The sequence below is a fragment of the Bombina bombina genome, chromosome 12, assembly GCF_027579735.1.
Source record: "Bombina bombina isolate aBomBom1 chromosome 12, aBomBom1.pri, whole genome shotgun sequence".
In the NCBI taxonomy this organism is placed as follows: Eukaryota; Metazoa; Chordata; class Amphibia; order Anura; family Bombinatoridae; genus Bombina; species Bombina bombina.
The window spans coordinates 101,377,567-101,395,157 of record NC_069510.1 but is presented as its reverse complement, the minus strand read 5'-3'; the positions used below and the strand labels follow the sequence as shown (position 1 = coordinate 101,395,157).

The following is a 17,591-nucleotide window of genomic DNA, read 5'->3' as shown; positions in this document are numbered from 1 at the left end:
GTTCACTTTCCATCCGTGAGATCTGAGAAAGGCCAGGACAATGTCCGTGTGAGCCTTTGCTTGAGGAAGGGACGACGCTTGAATCAGAATGTCGTCCAAGTAAGGTACTACAGCAATGCCCCTTGGTCTTCGCACAGCTAGAAGGGACCCTAGTACCTTTGTGAAAATCCTTGGAGCAGTGGCTAATCCGAAAGGAAGCGCCACGAACTGGTAATGTTTGTCCAGGAATGCGAACCTTAGGAACCGATGATGTTCCTTGTGGATAGGAATATGTAGATACGCATCCTTTAAATCCACCGTGGTCATGAATTGACCTTCCTGGATGGAAGGAAGAATAGTTCGAATGGTTTCCATCTTGAACGATGGAACCTTGAGAAACTTGTTTAAGATCTTGAGATCTAAGATTGGTCTGAACGTTCCCTCTTTTTTGGGAACTATGAACAGATTGGAGTAGAACCCCATCCCTTGTTCTCTTAATGGAACAGGATGAATCACTCCCATTTTTAACAGGTCTTCTACACAATGTAAGAATGCCTGTCTTTTTATGTGGTCTGAAGACAACTGAGACCTGTGGAACCTCCCCCTTGGGGGAAGTCCCTTGAATTCCAGAAGATAACCTTGGGAGACTATTTCTAGCGCCCAAGGATCCAGAACATCTCTTGCCCAAGCCTGAGCGAAGAGAGAGAGTCTGCCCCCCACCAGATCCGGTCCCGGATCGGGGGCCGCCACCCGCTTGGGTATAGGAAAAGCTTCTGGAAGCCCCGGCACCTCTAGGAACTTGTCCATTTTACATAGTTTCTCTGGGATGACCAACTTGTCACAATCATCCAAAGTGGATAATACCTCCTTAAGCAGAATGCGGAGATGTTCCAACTTAAATTTAAATGCAATCACATCAGGTTCAGCCTGTTGAGAAATGTTCCCTGAATCAGTAATTTCTCCCTCAGACAAAACCTCCCTGGCCCCATCAGACTGGGTTAGGGGCCCTTCGGAAATATTATTATCAGCGTCGTCATGCTCTTCAGTATCTAAAACAGAGCAGCCGCGCTTACGCTGATAAGTGTTCATTTTGGCTAAAATGTTTTTGACAGAATTATCCATTACAGCCGTTAATTGTTGCATAGTAAGGAGTATTGGCGCGCTAGATGTACTAGGGGCCTCCTGAGTGGGCAAGACTCGTGTAGACGAAGGAGGGAATGATGCAGTACCATGCTTACTCCCCTCACTTGAGGAATCATCTTGGGCATCATTGTCATTATCACATAAATCACATTTATTTAAATGAATAGGAATTCTGGCTTCCCCACATTCAGAACACAGTCTATCTGGTAGTTCAGACATGTTAAACAGGCATAAACTTGATAACAAAGTACAAAAAACGTTTTAAAATAAAACCGTTACTGTCACTTTAAATTTTAAACTGAACACACTTTATTACTGCAATTGCGAAAAAACATGAAGGAATTGTTCAAAATTCACCAAATTTTCACCACAGTGTCTTAAAGCCTTAAAAGTATTGCACACCAAATTTGGAAGCTTTAACCCTTAAAATAACGGAACCGGAGCCGTTTTGAACTTTAACCCCTTTACAGTCCCTGGTATCTGCTTTGCTGAGACCCAACCAAGCCCAAAGGGGAATACGATACCAAATGACGCCTTCAGAAAGTCTTTTCTAAGTATCAGAGCTCCTCTCACATGCGACTGCATGCCATGCCTCTCAAAAACAAGTGCGCAACACCGGCGCGAAAATGAGGCTCTGCTTATGCTTTGGGAAAGCCCCTAAAGAATAAGGTGTCTAATACAGTGCCTGCCGATATTATTATATCAAAATACCCAGATAAAATGATTCCTCAAGGCTAAATATGTGTTAATAATGAATCGATTTAGCCCAGAAAAAGTCTACAGTCTTAATAAGCCCTTGTGAAGCCCTTATTTACTTGCTGAATAAACATGGCTTACCGGATCCCATAGGGAAAATGACAGCTTCCAGCATTACATCGTCTTGTTAGAATGTGTCATACCTCAAGCAGCAAGAGACTGCACACTGTTCCCCCAACTGAAGTTAATTGCTCTCAACAGTCCTGTGTGGAACAGCCATGGATTTTAGTGACGGTTGCTAAAATCATTTTCCTCATACAAACAGAAATCTTCATCTCTTTTCTGTTTCTGAGTAAATAGTACATACCAGCACTATTTCAAAATAACAAACTCTTGATTGAATAATAAAAACTACAGTTAAACACTAAAAAAAACTCTAAGCCATCTCCGTGGAGATGTTGCCTGTACAACGGCAAAGAGAATGACTGGGGTAGGCGGAGCCTAGGAGGGATCATGTGACCAGCTTTGCTGGGCTCTTTGCCATTTCCTGTTGGGGAAGAGAATATCCCACAAGTAAGGATGACGCCGTGGACCGGACACACCTATGTTGGAGAAAAGGAAAGTCTGCCCCACACAAGATCCGGTCCCGGATCGGGGGCAGACCCTTCATGCTGACTTTGGATCATTAGCTGACTTCTTGGATTGCTTTCCAAGATTGGATGGGTCTCCAGGAAGGCTTGGACTGTTCCTGTTTTGTAGAGGGAGAGGAAGGTTTGCCCTTGAAGAAGTTTTGAAAATTACTCTGATGTCCCTTCTGCTTATTTCTCTTATCCTGAGGGAGGAAAGGTCCTTTTTCTCCTATAATATCAGAAACAATCTCAGCCAAAGCTGGGCCAAACAAGGTCTTACCCTTGTAAGGAATAGCCAAAAGTTTAGACTTAGACGACACATCTGGCAATCCAGTTTCTTATCCATAGGATCCTTAAAAGAACAGATATCCTCTATGGGAATTGTAGTTCTCTTAGCTAAAGTGGAAATTGCCCCTTCCACCTTGGGGACCATTTGCCAAGATTCCTTAATAGAGTCATCAATGGGAAATATATTCTTAAAAATAGGAGTAGGAGAAGGAGAAAAAGGAATACCCGGCTTCTCCCATTCCTAACAAATTCTGTAGCCCGATCTGGTACGGGAAAACATTCCAGCATGGAAGGTACATCATAATACTTGTTAAGTTTACTAGACCTTTTAGGTCTGACGACGACGACAGTAGTGTCAGAGTCGTCCAGAGTAGCCAAAACCTCCTTGAGTAGTAAACGGAGGTGCTCTAGCTTAAACCTGAAGGATACAACTTCAGCATCAGAAGAAGGAATTGCACTGTCAGAATCTGAGATCTCACCCTCAGATGCTACCGAAGAATCCTCCTCATCAGATCTATGAGAGGGAATATTCGGAATAGCCACAAATGAGTCAGACACCTTACACACTGAATCTTTAGACTTCCTCTTGCGCTTTCCCTGTAGCATTGGAAAGGCAGACAATGCATCAGAAGCTGCAGAAGACATGAGGGAAGCAATGTCTTGCAAGAGACCCCAGACGGAGCTTGAGAGGAAGCGCAGGGAACTGTATTAATGGGTAATAACATTTCGGACACCTGAGAAGAAATATGCGGCATATTTTGAACATTGTCATAAGACTCTTGGACAGCCTCCGACTTAGACAATATTGGCTCAAAAACTCTATCCTTTAAATTTAATGTTCTCTAAACACATGAGGAACAAAAAGGATTGGTGGTTCAATGTTAGCATTCAAACATAAAGGACATCTGTAATCTATAACAGATTTATGATCCATCTTTAAAATCATTCAAACTTTAATAAAATTTTATTTAGACAAAACCGTTACTGTTTCTTTAAATTTTAAAATGAAACTGCTTTATTTTTGAAGCAATGCAAAAACTAAATTGATTTATCATGTAATACAATAACATTTCAAAAAGAACTAAAACAGCATCTACACATCAGCTTTAGCTCTGCTGAGGTGCCTACCTTGCTTATACAGGAAATATATGTATGTAAAAACGGCGTACGAGTAAACAATCGGAGCTGCTACAAATGATACCACAAACAATCGTTTGTCCGTTATAAACAAAAATGGCAAGCTGCAATGAATCTCACCTCCTATACAGGAAGTGAGAGAATAATAAGTGTGCAACAGCTAAAATTACCACCACACAAGCCCCGCCCATCGTGGGTGTGTCAAATAACGTCTGTCCAACATTTAAAGTGAATCTTCGTTAAAAAATAACAGAAATATCACAAACATTGAGCCAAATTCTCCTCCAGTCCCCAGTGCCTGCAAACTCTGCCTTACATAATCCCCTTAACACTAGGAGAAATGTAATAAACATCCCCCTGCAGGGAAATAATAAAGTGCTATAATTTTTTTCCTTAATACTGCTTAAGAAAATAAAATTAGCACTTACCTCAATAAAATCTGCCTGGCAGTAACGCAGTTCACTAGGTTTGAGTGGTCCTTTCCCTCACATTGACCTGTGGAATAATAATAATAAGGGCAGCACTTTTATTTAAATATTAGGGAGGCGCAGTGAGAATTATGTCCCTTTGCTTAAAAGCCACCAATGCTCTACTGAAGACTGAAATGGACTACAGCTACACCCTGGAGTAAAAACAGCACATACATGTACTGCAAATAAAATAAAATCTTGATTGAAGAATCTTTTCAGACACCTAACTTTAGCACTTCCTTACTCTAACGTAGGCAAAGAGAATGACTGGAGTGGGAAGGAAGGGAGGTGATATTTAACAGCTTTGCTGGGTGCTCTTTGCCGCCTCCTGCTGGGCAGGAGTGATATTCCCAATAGTAATTAGATGATCTGTGGACTCCCTGTGTCATTAGAAATATGTTTTTAATTATTTAAAAATATATATTTTGTAGTGTAGCGATTTCCCCCCTCACCCTCCAAACTTCCAACTGATTGAACGGAGAACTCCCTCTCTTTCCATAGTGTAGGGAACCCATCCCTCCGCCTCCATCACTTATTTATTATTCTGTAGGTAGGGACTCTCTTTCCTGTGATGCTCCACCCACCTGCCTCCCTCCTACACCACCCCCAGCAGCACCTCAAGCCAATGCAAACAGTGACACAGAGTCACTGTTTGCATCAGACACAGCTGGGACCACAGCATGAGGCAGAAGGTTGGACTAGCTACTAGGTCATCAGGGTATGCTGAGAAAAGTACCCTGTGACGTAGTAGCTACATACAATAGGCAGAAGAGGTTATTGGTCCTTAAACTATGCTTTTAACCCTGTTCGAGCAATAAAACAACGCCCTTTCATTTTCCTCTCTCTCCTTAATGTCCCTTAAACCTGAAGATAAATACCACTAAATAGAAATTTTAGAATGAAATTGCAAAATTAAGAAAATAAAATTGTGCATCTGTTTAAATGTGCACCTGTTTTCAGCAGCATTCAGAAAAGAATGTGAAAGAACTACTGGGAGAGAGAGGGAAGTAAGAATGATACTTAAAGGGATACTAAACCCACATTTTTCTTTCCCGATTCAGACATATAGCATGCAACTTTCAAATTTACTCCTATTATCAATTTTTCTTCGTTCTCTTGCTATCTTTATTTGAAAAAGGCATCTAAGTTAAGGAGTCAGACAATTTTTGGTTCAGACCCTAGACAGCACTTGTTTATTGGTGGGTGCATTTAGCCACCACCAATCAGCAAGTACAACCCAGGTTGTGAACTAAAAATGGGCCGGTTTCTGAAATTACATTCTTGCTTTTCAAATAAAGATACCAAGAGAATGAAGAAAAAAAGTATAATAGGAGTAAATTAGGAAGTTGCTTAAAATTGTATGCTCTATCAGAATCATGAAAGAAAAAAATTGGGTTCAGTGTCCCTTTAAAGCTTTGTTGTGGGGTGTCTTTGCCTCCTCCTGGTGGCCAGGAAGTAAATTCCCATGAGTAAGGATTTTGTGGACTCTTACCACCATAGAAAGAAATGTCTTTTGTGACTCAGACAGAAGAGTTTTAAAAATGTTTTTAATTGATTTCTATTATCAAATTTGCTTTGTTCTTATGATATTCTCCGTTGAAGAGATACATAGGTAGGCAGCATGTACACATCTGGAAAACAACATGCCAGGAAATAGTGCTGCCATCTAGTGCTCTTGCAAATTGATAATATTCTTGCAAAACTGCAGCCATATATTGGTCCAGATACCTGCACGCTCCTGAGCTCATGTCCCTGCTTTTCAACAAAAACAAAATGTATGCATACCTTATAAATGTATTTCTTTCCGGACATGGAGAGTCCACAACGTCATTCCAATTACTAGTGGGATATTCAACTCCTGGCCAGGAGCAGCAGGAGGAGCCGGAGGAGACAAAGAGCACCCAGCAAAGCTGTTAAGTGTAACTTCCCTTACCCATAATCCCCAGTCATTCAGCCGAAGGAAAATGGAAAAAGAAGAAACGCAAGGGTGAAAAGGTGCCTACGGTTTACTAAAAAAAACTGCCGAATTATAGCTAAAATAGAGGGCAGATTTGTGGACTCTCCATGCCCGGAAAGAAAGAAATGTATCAGGTAAGCATACATTTTGTTTTCTTTCCTATGGCATGGAGAGTCCATGACATCATTCTAATTAGTAGTGGGAACCAATACCCAAGCTACAGGACACAGAATGAACAGGGAGGGAGAACAAGGCAGGAGGTCCTAAACAGAAGACACCACCGTTTGAAGAACCTTTCTCTCAAAAGAAGCTTCAGCCGAGGAAAAACGTATCCAATTTGTAGAATTTGGAAAAAGTATGCAGAGAGGACCATGTAACTACCTTGCAAATCTGTTCCACAGAGGCTTCATTTTTGGAAAGCCCAAGAAGAGGAGACAGCCCTAGTGGAATGAGCCGTAATTCTCTCAGGAGGCTGCTGTCAAGCAGTCTTATAAGCAAAACAAATCATACTTCTTATGCAGAGGGAGAGAGTAGTAGAAGTGGCCTTCTGATCCTTACGCTTTCCAGAGAAAACAACAAACAGGGACGAAGATTAACAAAAATCTTTAGTGGCTTGTAGGTAAAATTTTAGAGCACGCACAACATCCAAGTTATGCAAAAGACGTTCCTTAGAAGAAGGATTAGGACAAAAAGCAACAACAATTGCCTGATTAATGTTTCGATCCGACACCACCTAAGGGAGAAACCCCAATTTAGTACGAAGGGCAGCCTTATCTGCATGAAAAATAAGGTATGGGGAAATCACACTGTGAAGCTGAAAGCTCAGAAACTTTGCGAGTGGAAGAAATAGCAAGGAGAAACAAAACCTTCCAAGAGAACAACTTTATATCAACAACATGCATCGGCTCAAACTTTAAGAACTAGGTTAAGGCTCCAAAGAGCAGCAACAGGTTTAAACACAGGCCTGATTCTTACCAGGGCCTGTACACAAGCTTGAACATCTGGTAAATGTTCCAGACGTTTGTGCAACATAATAGACAATGCAGAAATCTGACTGACAAACCTTTCTCTAGGCTATCCTGAAGAAACGATAACATTTGGGGAATCCTCACTGACTCCAGGAGAAACCTTTAGCTTTGCACCAAAAAAGAATGAAGCATTGTATCAATGACCACTTCCGAAAAACCACGTTTGATTTCCCCAACCGGTATTCCATGTAAGTCTATTAAGACAGATACATCAACTCCATGCCGAAGTCTCTGCCTTGGCTGTGTATATCACTCTCCACCATCACATCAACGAAGACCAGAGGGGGGACTGGAGGGCATAAACCAATGGGTACATTTCGCAAGATCTCAGGAAAAAACAGAATTTATGCTTACATGATAAATTACTTTCTCCAACGGTGTGTCCGGTCCACGGTGTCATCCTTACTTGTGGGGATATTCTCTTCCCCAACAGGAAATGGCAAAGAGCCCAGCAAAGCTGGTCACATGATCCCTCCTAGGCTCCGCCTACCCCAGTCATTCGACCGACGTAAAGGAGGAATATGCATACGAGAAATCATATGATACCGTGGTGACTGTAGTTAGAGAAAATAATTCATCAGACCTGATTAAAAAAACCAGGGCGGGCCGTGGACCGGACACACCGTTGGAGAAAGTAATTTATCAGGTAAGCATAAATTCTGTTTCTCCAACATAGGTGTGTCCGGTCCACGGCGTCATCCTTACTTGTGGGAACCAATACCAAAGCTTTAGGACACGGATGATGGGAGGGAGCAAATCAGGTCACCTAGATGGAAGGCACCACGGCTTGCAAAACCTTTCTCCCAAAAATAGCCTCAGAAGAAGCAAAAGTATCAAATTTGTAAAATTTGGTAAAAGTGTGCAGTGAAGACCAAGTCGCTGCCTTACATATCTGATCAACAGAAGCCTCGTTCTTGAAGGCCCATGTGGAAGCCACAGCCCTAGTGGAGTGAGCTGTGATTCTTTCAGGAGGCTGCCGTCCGGCAGTCTCATAAGCCAATCGGATGATGCTTTTAAGCCAAAAAGAGAGAGGTAGAAGTTGCTTTTGACCTCTCCTTTTACCAGAATAAACAACAAACAAAGAAGATGTTTGTCTGAAATCCTTTGTAGCCTCTAAATAGAATTTTAGAGCACGAACTACATCCAAATTGTGTAACAAACGTTCCTTCTTTGAAACTGGATTCGGACACAAAGAAGGCACAACTATCTCCTGGTTAATGTTTTTGTTATTAACAACTTTCGGAAGAAAACCAGGTTTAGTACGCAAAACCACCTTATCTGCATGGAACACCAGATAAGGAGGAGAACACTGCAGAGCAGATAACTCTGAAACTCTTCTAGCAGAAGAAATTGCAACCAAAAACAAAACTTTCCAAGATAGTAACTTAATATCTACGGAATGTAAGGGTTCAAACGGAACCCCTTGAAGAACTGAAAGAACTAAATTGAGACTCCAAGGAGGAGTCAAAGGTTTGTAAACAGGCTTGATTCTAACCAGAGCCTGAACAAAAGCTTGAACATCTGGCACAGCCGCCAGCTTTTTGTGAAGTAAAACAGATAAAGCAGAAATCTGTCCCTTCAAAGAACTTGCAGATAATCCTTTCTCCAAACCCTCTTGTAGAAAGGATAGAATCTTAGGAATTTTTATCTTGTTCCATGGGAATCCTTTAGATTCACACCAACAGATATATTTTTTCCATATTTTATGGTAAATTTTCCTAGTTACAGGCTTTCTAGCCTGGATAAGAGTATCAATGACAGAATCTGAAAACCCACGCTTTGATAAAATCAAGCGTTCAATCTCCAAGCAGTCAGTTGGAGCGAAGCCAGATTCGGATGTTCGAATGGACCTTGAACAAGAAGGTCCTGTCTCAAAGGTAGCTTCCATGGTGGAGCCGATGACATATTCACCAGGTCTGCATACCAAGTTCTGCATGGCCACGCAGGAGCTATCAAGATCACCGAAGCCCTCTCCTGATTGATCCTGGCTACCAGCCTGGGAATGAGAGGAAACGGTGGGAATACATAAGCTAGGTTGAAGGTCCAAGGCGCTATCAGTGCATCTACTAGAGTCGCCTTGGGATCCCTGGATCTGGACCCGTAGCAAGGAACCTTGAAGTTCTGACGAGACGCTATCAGGTCCATGTCTGGAATGCCCCATAATTGAGTTATTTGGGCAAAGATTTCCGGATGGAGTTCCCACTCCCCCGGATGGAAGTCTGACGACTCAGAAAATCCGCTTCCCAATTTTCCACTCCTGGGATGTGGATTGCAGACAAGTGGCAGGAGTGATTCTCCGCCCATTGAATTATTTTGGTCACTTCCTCCATCGCCAGGGAACTCTTTGTTCCCCCCTGATGGTTGATATATGCAACAGTCGTCATGTTGTCTGATTGAAACCTTATGAATTTGGCCTTTGCTAGTTGAGGCCAAGCTTTGAGAGCATTGAATATCGCTCTCAGTTCCAGAATGTTTATCGGGAGAAGAGATTCTTCCCGAGACCATAGACCCTGAGCTTTCAGGGGTTCCCAGACCGCGCCCCAGCCCACCAGACTGGCGTCGGTCGTGACAATGACCCACTCTGGTCTGCGGAAGCTCATTCCCTGTGACAGATTGTCCAGGTTCAGCCACCAACGGAGTGAGTCTCTGGATCTTTGATCTACTTGGATCGTCGGAGACAAGTCTGTATAATCCCCATTCCACTGTCTGAGCATGCACAGTTGTAATGGTCTTAGATGAATTCGTGCAAAAGGAACTATGTCCATTGCCGCAACCATCAACCCTATTACTTCCATGCACTGCGCTATGGAAGGAAGAAGAACAGAATGAAGTACTTGACAAGAGCTTAGAAGTTTTGATTTTCTGGCCGCTGTCAGAAAAATCTTCATTTCTAAGGAGTCTATTATTGTTCCCAAGAAGGGAACTCTTGTTGACGGGGACAGAGAACTTTTTTCTATGTTCACTTTCCACCCGTGAGATCTGAGAAAGGCTAGGACAATGTCCGTATGAGCCTTTGCTTTTGACAGAGACGACGCTTGAATCAGTATGTCGTCCAAGTAAGGTACTACTGCAATGCCCCTTGGTCTTAGTACCGCTAGAAGGGACCCTAGTACCTTTGTGAAAATCCTTGGAGCAGTGGCTAATCCGAATGGAAGTGCCACAAACTGGTAATGCTTGTCCAGAAAGGCGAACCTTAGGAACCGATGATGTTCCTTGTGGATAGGAATATGTAGATACGCATCCTTTAAATCCACCGTGGTCATGAATTGACCTTCCTGGATGTTAGGAAGAATTGGGAACTATGAACAGATTGGAGTAAAACCCCATCCCTTGTTCTCATAATGGAACAGGATGAATCACTCCCATTCTTAACAGGTCTTCTACACAATGTAAGAATGCCTGTCTTTTTATTTGGTTTGAAGACAATTGAGACCTGTGGAACCTCCCCCTTGGGGGTAGTTCCTTGAATTCCAGGAGATAACCTTGAGAAACTATTTCTAGCGCCCAAGGATCCTGAACATCTCTTGCCCAAGCCTGAGCAAAGAGAGAGAGTCTGCCCCCCACCAGATCCGGTCCCGGATCGGGGGCCAACGCTTCATGCTGTTTTAGTAGCAGTGGCAGGTTTCTTGGCCTGCTTACCCTTGTTCCAGCCTTGCATCGGTCTCCAGGCTGGTTTGGTTTGAGAACTATTACCCTCTTGCTTAGAGGGTGTAGAATTTGAGGCTGGTCCGTTTCTGCAAAAGGGACGAAAATTTGGCTTATTTTTAGCCTTAAAAGACCTATCCTGAGGAAGGGCGTGGCCCTTTCCCCCAGTGATGTCTGAAATAATCTCTTTCAAGTCAGGGCCAAACAGCGTTTTACCCTTGAAAGGGATGTTAAGCAATTTGTTCTTGGAGGACACATCCGCTGACCAAGACTTTAGCCAAAGCGCTCTGCGCGCCACAATAGCAAAACCTGAATTTTTCGCCGCTAATCTAGCTAATTGCAAAGTGGCGTCTAAGATAAAAGAGTTAGCCAATTTAAGTGCTTGAACTCTGTCCATAACCTCCTCATACAAAGATTCTTTATTGAGCGACTTTTCTAGTTCTTCGAACCAGAAACACGCTGCTGTAGTGACAGGAACAATGCATGAAATTGGTTGTAGAAGGTAACCTTGCTGAACAAACATCTTTTTAAGCAAACCCTCTAATTTTTTATCCATAGGATCTTTGAAAGCACAACTATCTTCTATAGGGATAGTAGTGCGTTTGTTTAGAGTAGAAACCGCCCCCTCGACCTTGGGGACTGTCTGCCATAAGTCCTTTCTGGGGTCGACCATAGGAAATAATTTCTTAAATATAGGGGGAGGAACAAAAGGTATGCCGGGCCTTTCCCATTCCTTATTTACAATGTCCGCCACCCGCTTGGGTATAGGAAAAGCATCGGGGGGCACCGGGACCTCTAGGAACTTGTCCATCTTACATAATTTCTCTGGAATGACCAAATTGTCACAATCATCCAGAGTAGATAACACCTCCTTAAGCAGAGTGCGGAGATGTTCTAATTTAAATTTAAAAGTAATAACATCAGGTTCAGCTTGTTGAGAAATTTTTCCTGAATCTGAAATTTCTCCCTCAGACAAAACCTCCCTCCTGGCCCCTTCAGATTGGTGTGAGGGTATGTCAGAACCATTATCATCAGCGTCCTCATGCTCTTCAGTATCTAAAACAGAGCAATCGCGCTTTCTCTGATAAGTGGACATTTTGGACAAAATGTTTTTAATAGAATTATCCATTACAGCCGTTAATTGTTGCATAGTAAGAAGGATTGGCGCACTAGATGTACTAGGGACCTCTTGTGTGGGCAAGACTGGTGTAGACACAGAAGGGGATGATGCAGTACCATGCTTACTCCCCTCGCTTGAAGAATCATCTTGGGCAACATCATTATCAGTGGCATCATTGTCCCTACTTTGTTTGGACACTATGTCACATTCATCACATATATTTAAATGGGGAGGAACCTTGGCTTTCAAACATACAGAACATCGTCTATCTGATGGTTCAGACATGTTAACAGGCATAAACTTGATAACAAAGCACAAAAAACGTTTTAAAATAAAACCGTTACTGTCACTTTAAATTTTAAACTGAACACACTTTATTACTGAATATGTGAAAAAGTATGAAGGAATTGTTCAAAATTCACCAAAATTTCACCACAGTGTCTTAAAGCCTTAAAAGTATTGCACACCAAATTTGAAAGCTTTAACTCTTAAAATAACGGAACCGGAGCCGTTTTTACATTTAACCCCTATACAGTCCCTGGTATCTGCTTTGCTGAGACCCAACCAAGCCCAGAGGGGAATACGATACCAAATGACGCCTTCAATAAGCTTTTTCAGTGGTTCTTAGCTCCTCACACATGCATCTGCATGCCTTGCTTTCCAAAAACAACTGCGCATTAGTGGCGCGAAAATGAGGCTCTGCCTATGACTAGAAAAGGCCCCCAGTGAAAAAGGTGTCCAATACAGTGCCTGCCGTTTTTTTTAATACATCCCCAAGATTAAAAGAACTATTTATAGTTATAATCCACTAAATATACTTGTAAAGTAATCGTTTTAGCCCAGAAAAATGTCTACCAGTCTTTAAAGCCCTTGTGAAGCCCTTTATTCTTATACTAAACTAAGAAAATGGCTTACCGGTTCCCATAGGGAAAATGACAGCTTCCAGCATTACCAAGTCTTGTTAGAAATGTGTCATACCTCAAGCAGCAAAATCTGCCCACTGTTTCCCCCAACTGAAGTTAATTCATCTCAACAGTCCTGTGTGGAAACAGCCATCGATTTTAGTAACGGTTGCTAAAATCATCTTCCTCTTACAAACAGAAATCTTCATCTCTTTTCTGTTTCAGAGTAAATAGTACATACCAGCACTATTTTAAAATAACAAACTCTTGATTGAAGAATAAAAACTACATTTAAACACCAAAAAACTCTTAACCATCTCCGTGGAGATGTTGCCTGTGCAACGGCAAAGAGAATGACTGGGGTAGGCGGAGCCTAGGAGGGATCATGTGACCAGCTTTGCTGGGCTCTTTGCCATTTCCTGTTGGGTAAGAGAATATCCCCACAAGTAAGGATGACGCCGTGGACCGGACACACCTATGTTGGAGAAATTCCTGTCCATAAGACACAACAGCATACAAGATCCACCCTGGTGTCTACACCAGCAACTCTGGTCTAGATCCAACCCTGAGGATCAAAAAGACGAGAAAAACTAAAATAGTCTATTAGCAGGAGAAGGTAAGGAACCCATAAAAGTTGAGACCCAGTGACTGCTGGAACATCTGTAAGCAGGATACTGCTACCTTAACGCCCAGATCCCAAGAAGGAAACCTAGGATCAGAACAAAGTTTACTGTAAGATACGGTTCCCAAGAACCGGATTTGCTCAAAAAAAAATGAATCAGGAATGACATCCTTCCTAACAAAAGGAAGGGAGAACCTTACATTCTCCAACGAACAGAAGAACTAATAAGCTCTGCTTAAAAATCATAGAACCCAATTAGGACGGGAGGACCCTGGAGGTTCTCCCTCTGAAGCCTCAGAAGGAACCGCATCCACAGAGGACTGATCGGACACAATCGTTATTTTACACCAATGTCCTTGGGCAGGAGAGCCTGGATTACCCCTTCACTTACGCGTAGCAGGAATAGGTAACATCGCTAAGGCCGTAGAGATGGCCATGTGGAACTGCACAGTAACAATCTGGCAAAGGAGGAACGGAACTCGGAAAAACTGCATATGTAAGAACAGAATCTAGGGAACACATCTCACTGGACGAAGAATCCTCAGAGGCGGATGGCTCAGTGGTACCCAACATCTCAACATTGGTTGATGATTACACCCTATTGCGGCATACGGAACATAATTGAGAGGGCTAGATTACCCAGGCCTCCTCACAATATACACAAGTATCAAATTCTGTATTGGAGGTATCCCCCTCTAAAATATCAGAATCCTCCATAACTCGTCTATATCAAATTATAGAAAATGAAAAAACAACTAGCACCTTATACCCCAATGGCTGGGGCACTCACCACCTCTTATGACCCAGGCAGATAGAGAAGATGCTCCTCTATGCGGACACCCGGTCAGGAAACGGAAGCGGGGAAAAAAACAATGACCACTCCAGGTCACATGGTGCTTATGCAGGACCTGGCCCTGCTAAGGAAAAAGCACGCCATCTTAATATAAAGTAACTGCGCAGTTCTCAAAACGAAAATAACCTGTATGTTCAATATACCAAACGTTCTTACACATAAGCAGTCGAAATCACATAACAAATGATTTAAAAAAAACACTGTTCAATAATAATCCCCCTCAGGAGATATTAACCCTTGATTCCATAAAGATAAGGAGTCCCACTGTGACCCCGTCTTCCATCGTTAATGTGTGTTAAATAATAAAACGATCTTACCGGAATCTATACCGTGGAACAGTGACACGGTCCTTCAAGTTTTACAGATTGTAGCAGCGCTTCTGACATGGACTTGAGTGAAGAAAGCAGGCAGCAAAACTCGTCAACGCCGATAGCTTAAAAGGAGCTGTTAATATGAGTCTGAATGGATTCGCAGAAAGACTCTCCCTGCATCTTCAGACTCTAACTTTCATCCATGCTCTCACTGAGAGGCTGACAAGACTACTTAAAACTCCAGTCCCATCTCGAAGGGTAGATACCCTTTCTAAGGAACTACTCCGAAATCTGACACTTCACTGCCTGTGACAAGAGGCAAAGAATGACTGTGGGTCCGTGGGATGAGGGAAGTGGGGGAGATATTTAAGCCTTTGGCTGGGTGACTTTGCCTCCTCCTGGTGGCCAGGTTCTGTATTTCCCACAAGGAATGAAGCCGTGGACTCTCCTTATATTAAGAAGGAAATTTAAATATCAAAATGAAATATTAAATTGAAAAATCTAATTTAAATCCCAAATTTAAATATCAAATTTAGTTGGCCGATATCATATAAAGTACTGAGGGCTCAACCCTAAACAAGGTTGTCTGAGGCTCCTACCGTGACCAGAATACTCCACTAGCAAGAGAAAGCAGGACACTCTGCAGCTATGCTTGCCTCTTGTCAGACAATCCGATCGGCGAGTAGCAAAGCCGATACACCTAGACCCAAAGCCGACACACAGACTCACAAAGATCGGATCCGTAAAACCGGAAATGCAGAAGTCACGTGAGCGGTCAGAAAAGAAACTGCGCACTTCATAAGTGTGCGAAAAGTAAAAAACGGCCCAACGAAATAAAATTCAAAAACCATCCTAGACTCTTCAAGGTTAAGCTAGGCAATACATAAGGGGACAAGTAAAAACCATTTAGACACCTACCGCCAAGTAATGAGGGGTAATTAACCCTTATGTCTCTCCTTACTGTCTCATACAAATAAAGTGCCTGAGAGTTCTGTTTCAATGACTCATATGAAAATAAAGCTGCCCCAGAAATGTACCCATAAACCAGACAGTATAGCTATGTCCCAGAAAGTGATCCACGAGAGTTAACCTCTGAAGTGCTGTCCTTCAGTACCTAGAAGGAAAGGGCACTTACATGTGGATCCAGCTGCACGGCAGATAGCAGCTACTTAGGTGTAAATGCACTCTCAGTCATAGACCTGTAGTAAAAGAAAGAACAGAGTAACCAACCCTGGCTATCTGCAAAGGGGTAGGAAAGTGTTAGAAGTAAAGTAAATACCACCTTGCCGCCTTCTAACTGCTAAAAGCACCACTACTCTTACTAAAGAGATTAACATGGACACAGCTAGACACCAATCCTTGCTTGCAGGGAAAAGTACTCATAAAAGGATTAAATATTTCTTCAGACACCGTCTTCGAATATCCTCCATTGACAGAGGCAAAGAGAATGATTGGGGATTATGGGTAAGGGAAGTTACACTTAACAGCTTTGCTGGGGTGCTCTTCGCCTCATCCTGCTGGATAGGAGTTGAATACCCCACTAGTAATTGCAATGACGTTGTGGACTCTCCATGCCATAGGAAAGAAATATAGCAAGAGAACAAAGAAAATTTAATAGTATAAGTAAATTAGAAAAAACAAACTTGAGGTTTCATGTCCCTTTAACATGATCACAGCTGGAAAAAGAAAAATGTAAAGTCACTATGCTTTACTTCTAGACAACACATGTACTTGACAATCCATTTTCTAATAAGCATTTGTATAATGCACAAAGCAAAAGCTAGGTTAAAATGCAGACGTACGCTGGTTACTTTGCGGTAGATCTGAGCAGCATTCTGGCATTCTGAGTAAGGATATTCTGAAGTAGCCATTTCCAACATGCACATGCCAAACGCATAGACATCCACATATTCGTCATAATGCTCCTCATACATTTCTGGGGCCATGAATTCAGGGGTGCCTAGAAGAAAAGAAGCTTCTATTATGATTAAACAAAACAGACTTCAGTTAAGAAGAGGAAGGTGTGCCGTCTGTTCGCTTCTAGCATGATCAAATTGGGAATTTAAAGCAATCACAAAAAAATGATTAAAACAAGCAACCATTCCTCACACTTCCTACTTATTCATCCCAGGAATGAATCATAAACAGCATCACTTTGCAGAGAGGGAGGGGGATTAATTAAAAAAGCTTCCCATTAAGCCAGCAAGAATTACACTTGGATTAGACCATCAAACAAAGCAAATAATTCAATATTGCATGAAAAGCAGATAAATAGCACTTCAATTGGGCCAGTTGTAACATTTGCTGCATGATGTGACTAAACTTTTTGTTTAACTCTGCAAAATACATAATTAAAGGGACAGTACACTGAAAAATAGTTTTTTGCTTAATGTGTTTACAATTGCTTTTTTACCAACTGCAGAGTAAAAAATGTATGGAAATGAGCTTTTTAAGGTTTATTTCTGTATATTAAAGCTCTGATTTTGTGTTTTGAAGCCACAACCTAATAAAATGGGTTGAGCTTGTAGGTATAATCAGATCTCATTACTTTATCACATTGTGTACATATACATGCTTCTATATCTTATATCTGTCCATAAAACAATCACCAGTACTTGGAGAGAGCAATGGAAAATCAACATTGTATTACCTTATCTCTGCTATATCCCACTGGGAGTGTAATTTCTTCTGCTGGCTGTGTTTACAAAGCTTATCTATAGCTGGGACCTGCGGCCACAAACTTTCAGAATAGGTGGGGATACCACATGCTAAATCAACTATTTCAAATGCCAATACAAGGGTAAAGGAGCT

General features: G+C 42.1%; 1 protein-coding gene across 4 annotated transcripts in view; it reads right to left on the bottom strand.

Annotated features, from left to right (window-relative positions):
* The window catches only part of WNK3 (WNK lysine deficient protein kinase 3), a 544,128-nt gene that overhangs the window by 403,157 nt on the left and 123,380 nt on the right, over window positions 1–17,591 (bottom strand). For all 4 annotated transcript variants that reach the window (XM_053695870.1, XM_053695869.1, XM_053695868.1 and 1 more), the window contains exon 5: window positions 16,583–16,740. In XM_053695870.1, coding sequence (XP_053551845.1) covers window positions 16,583–16,740 — 158 coding nt within the window. The remainder of the gene's footprint in view (window positions 1–16,582; window positions 16,741–17,591) is intronic.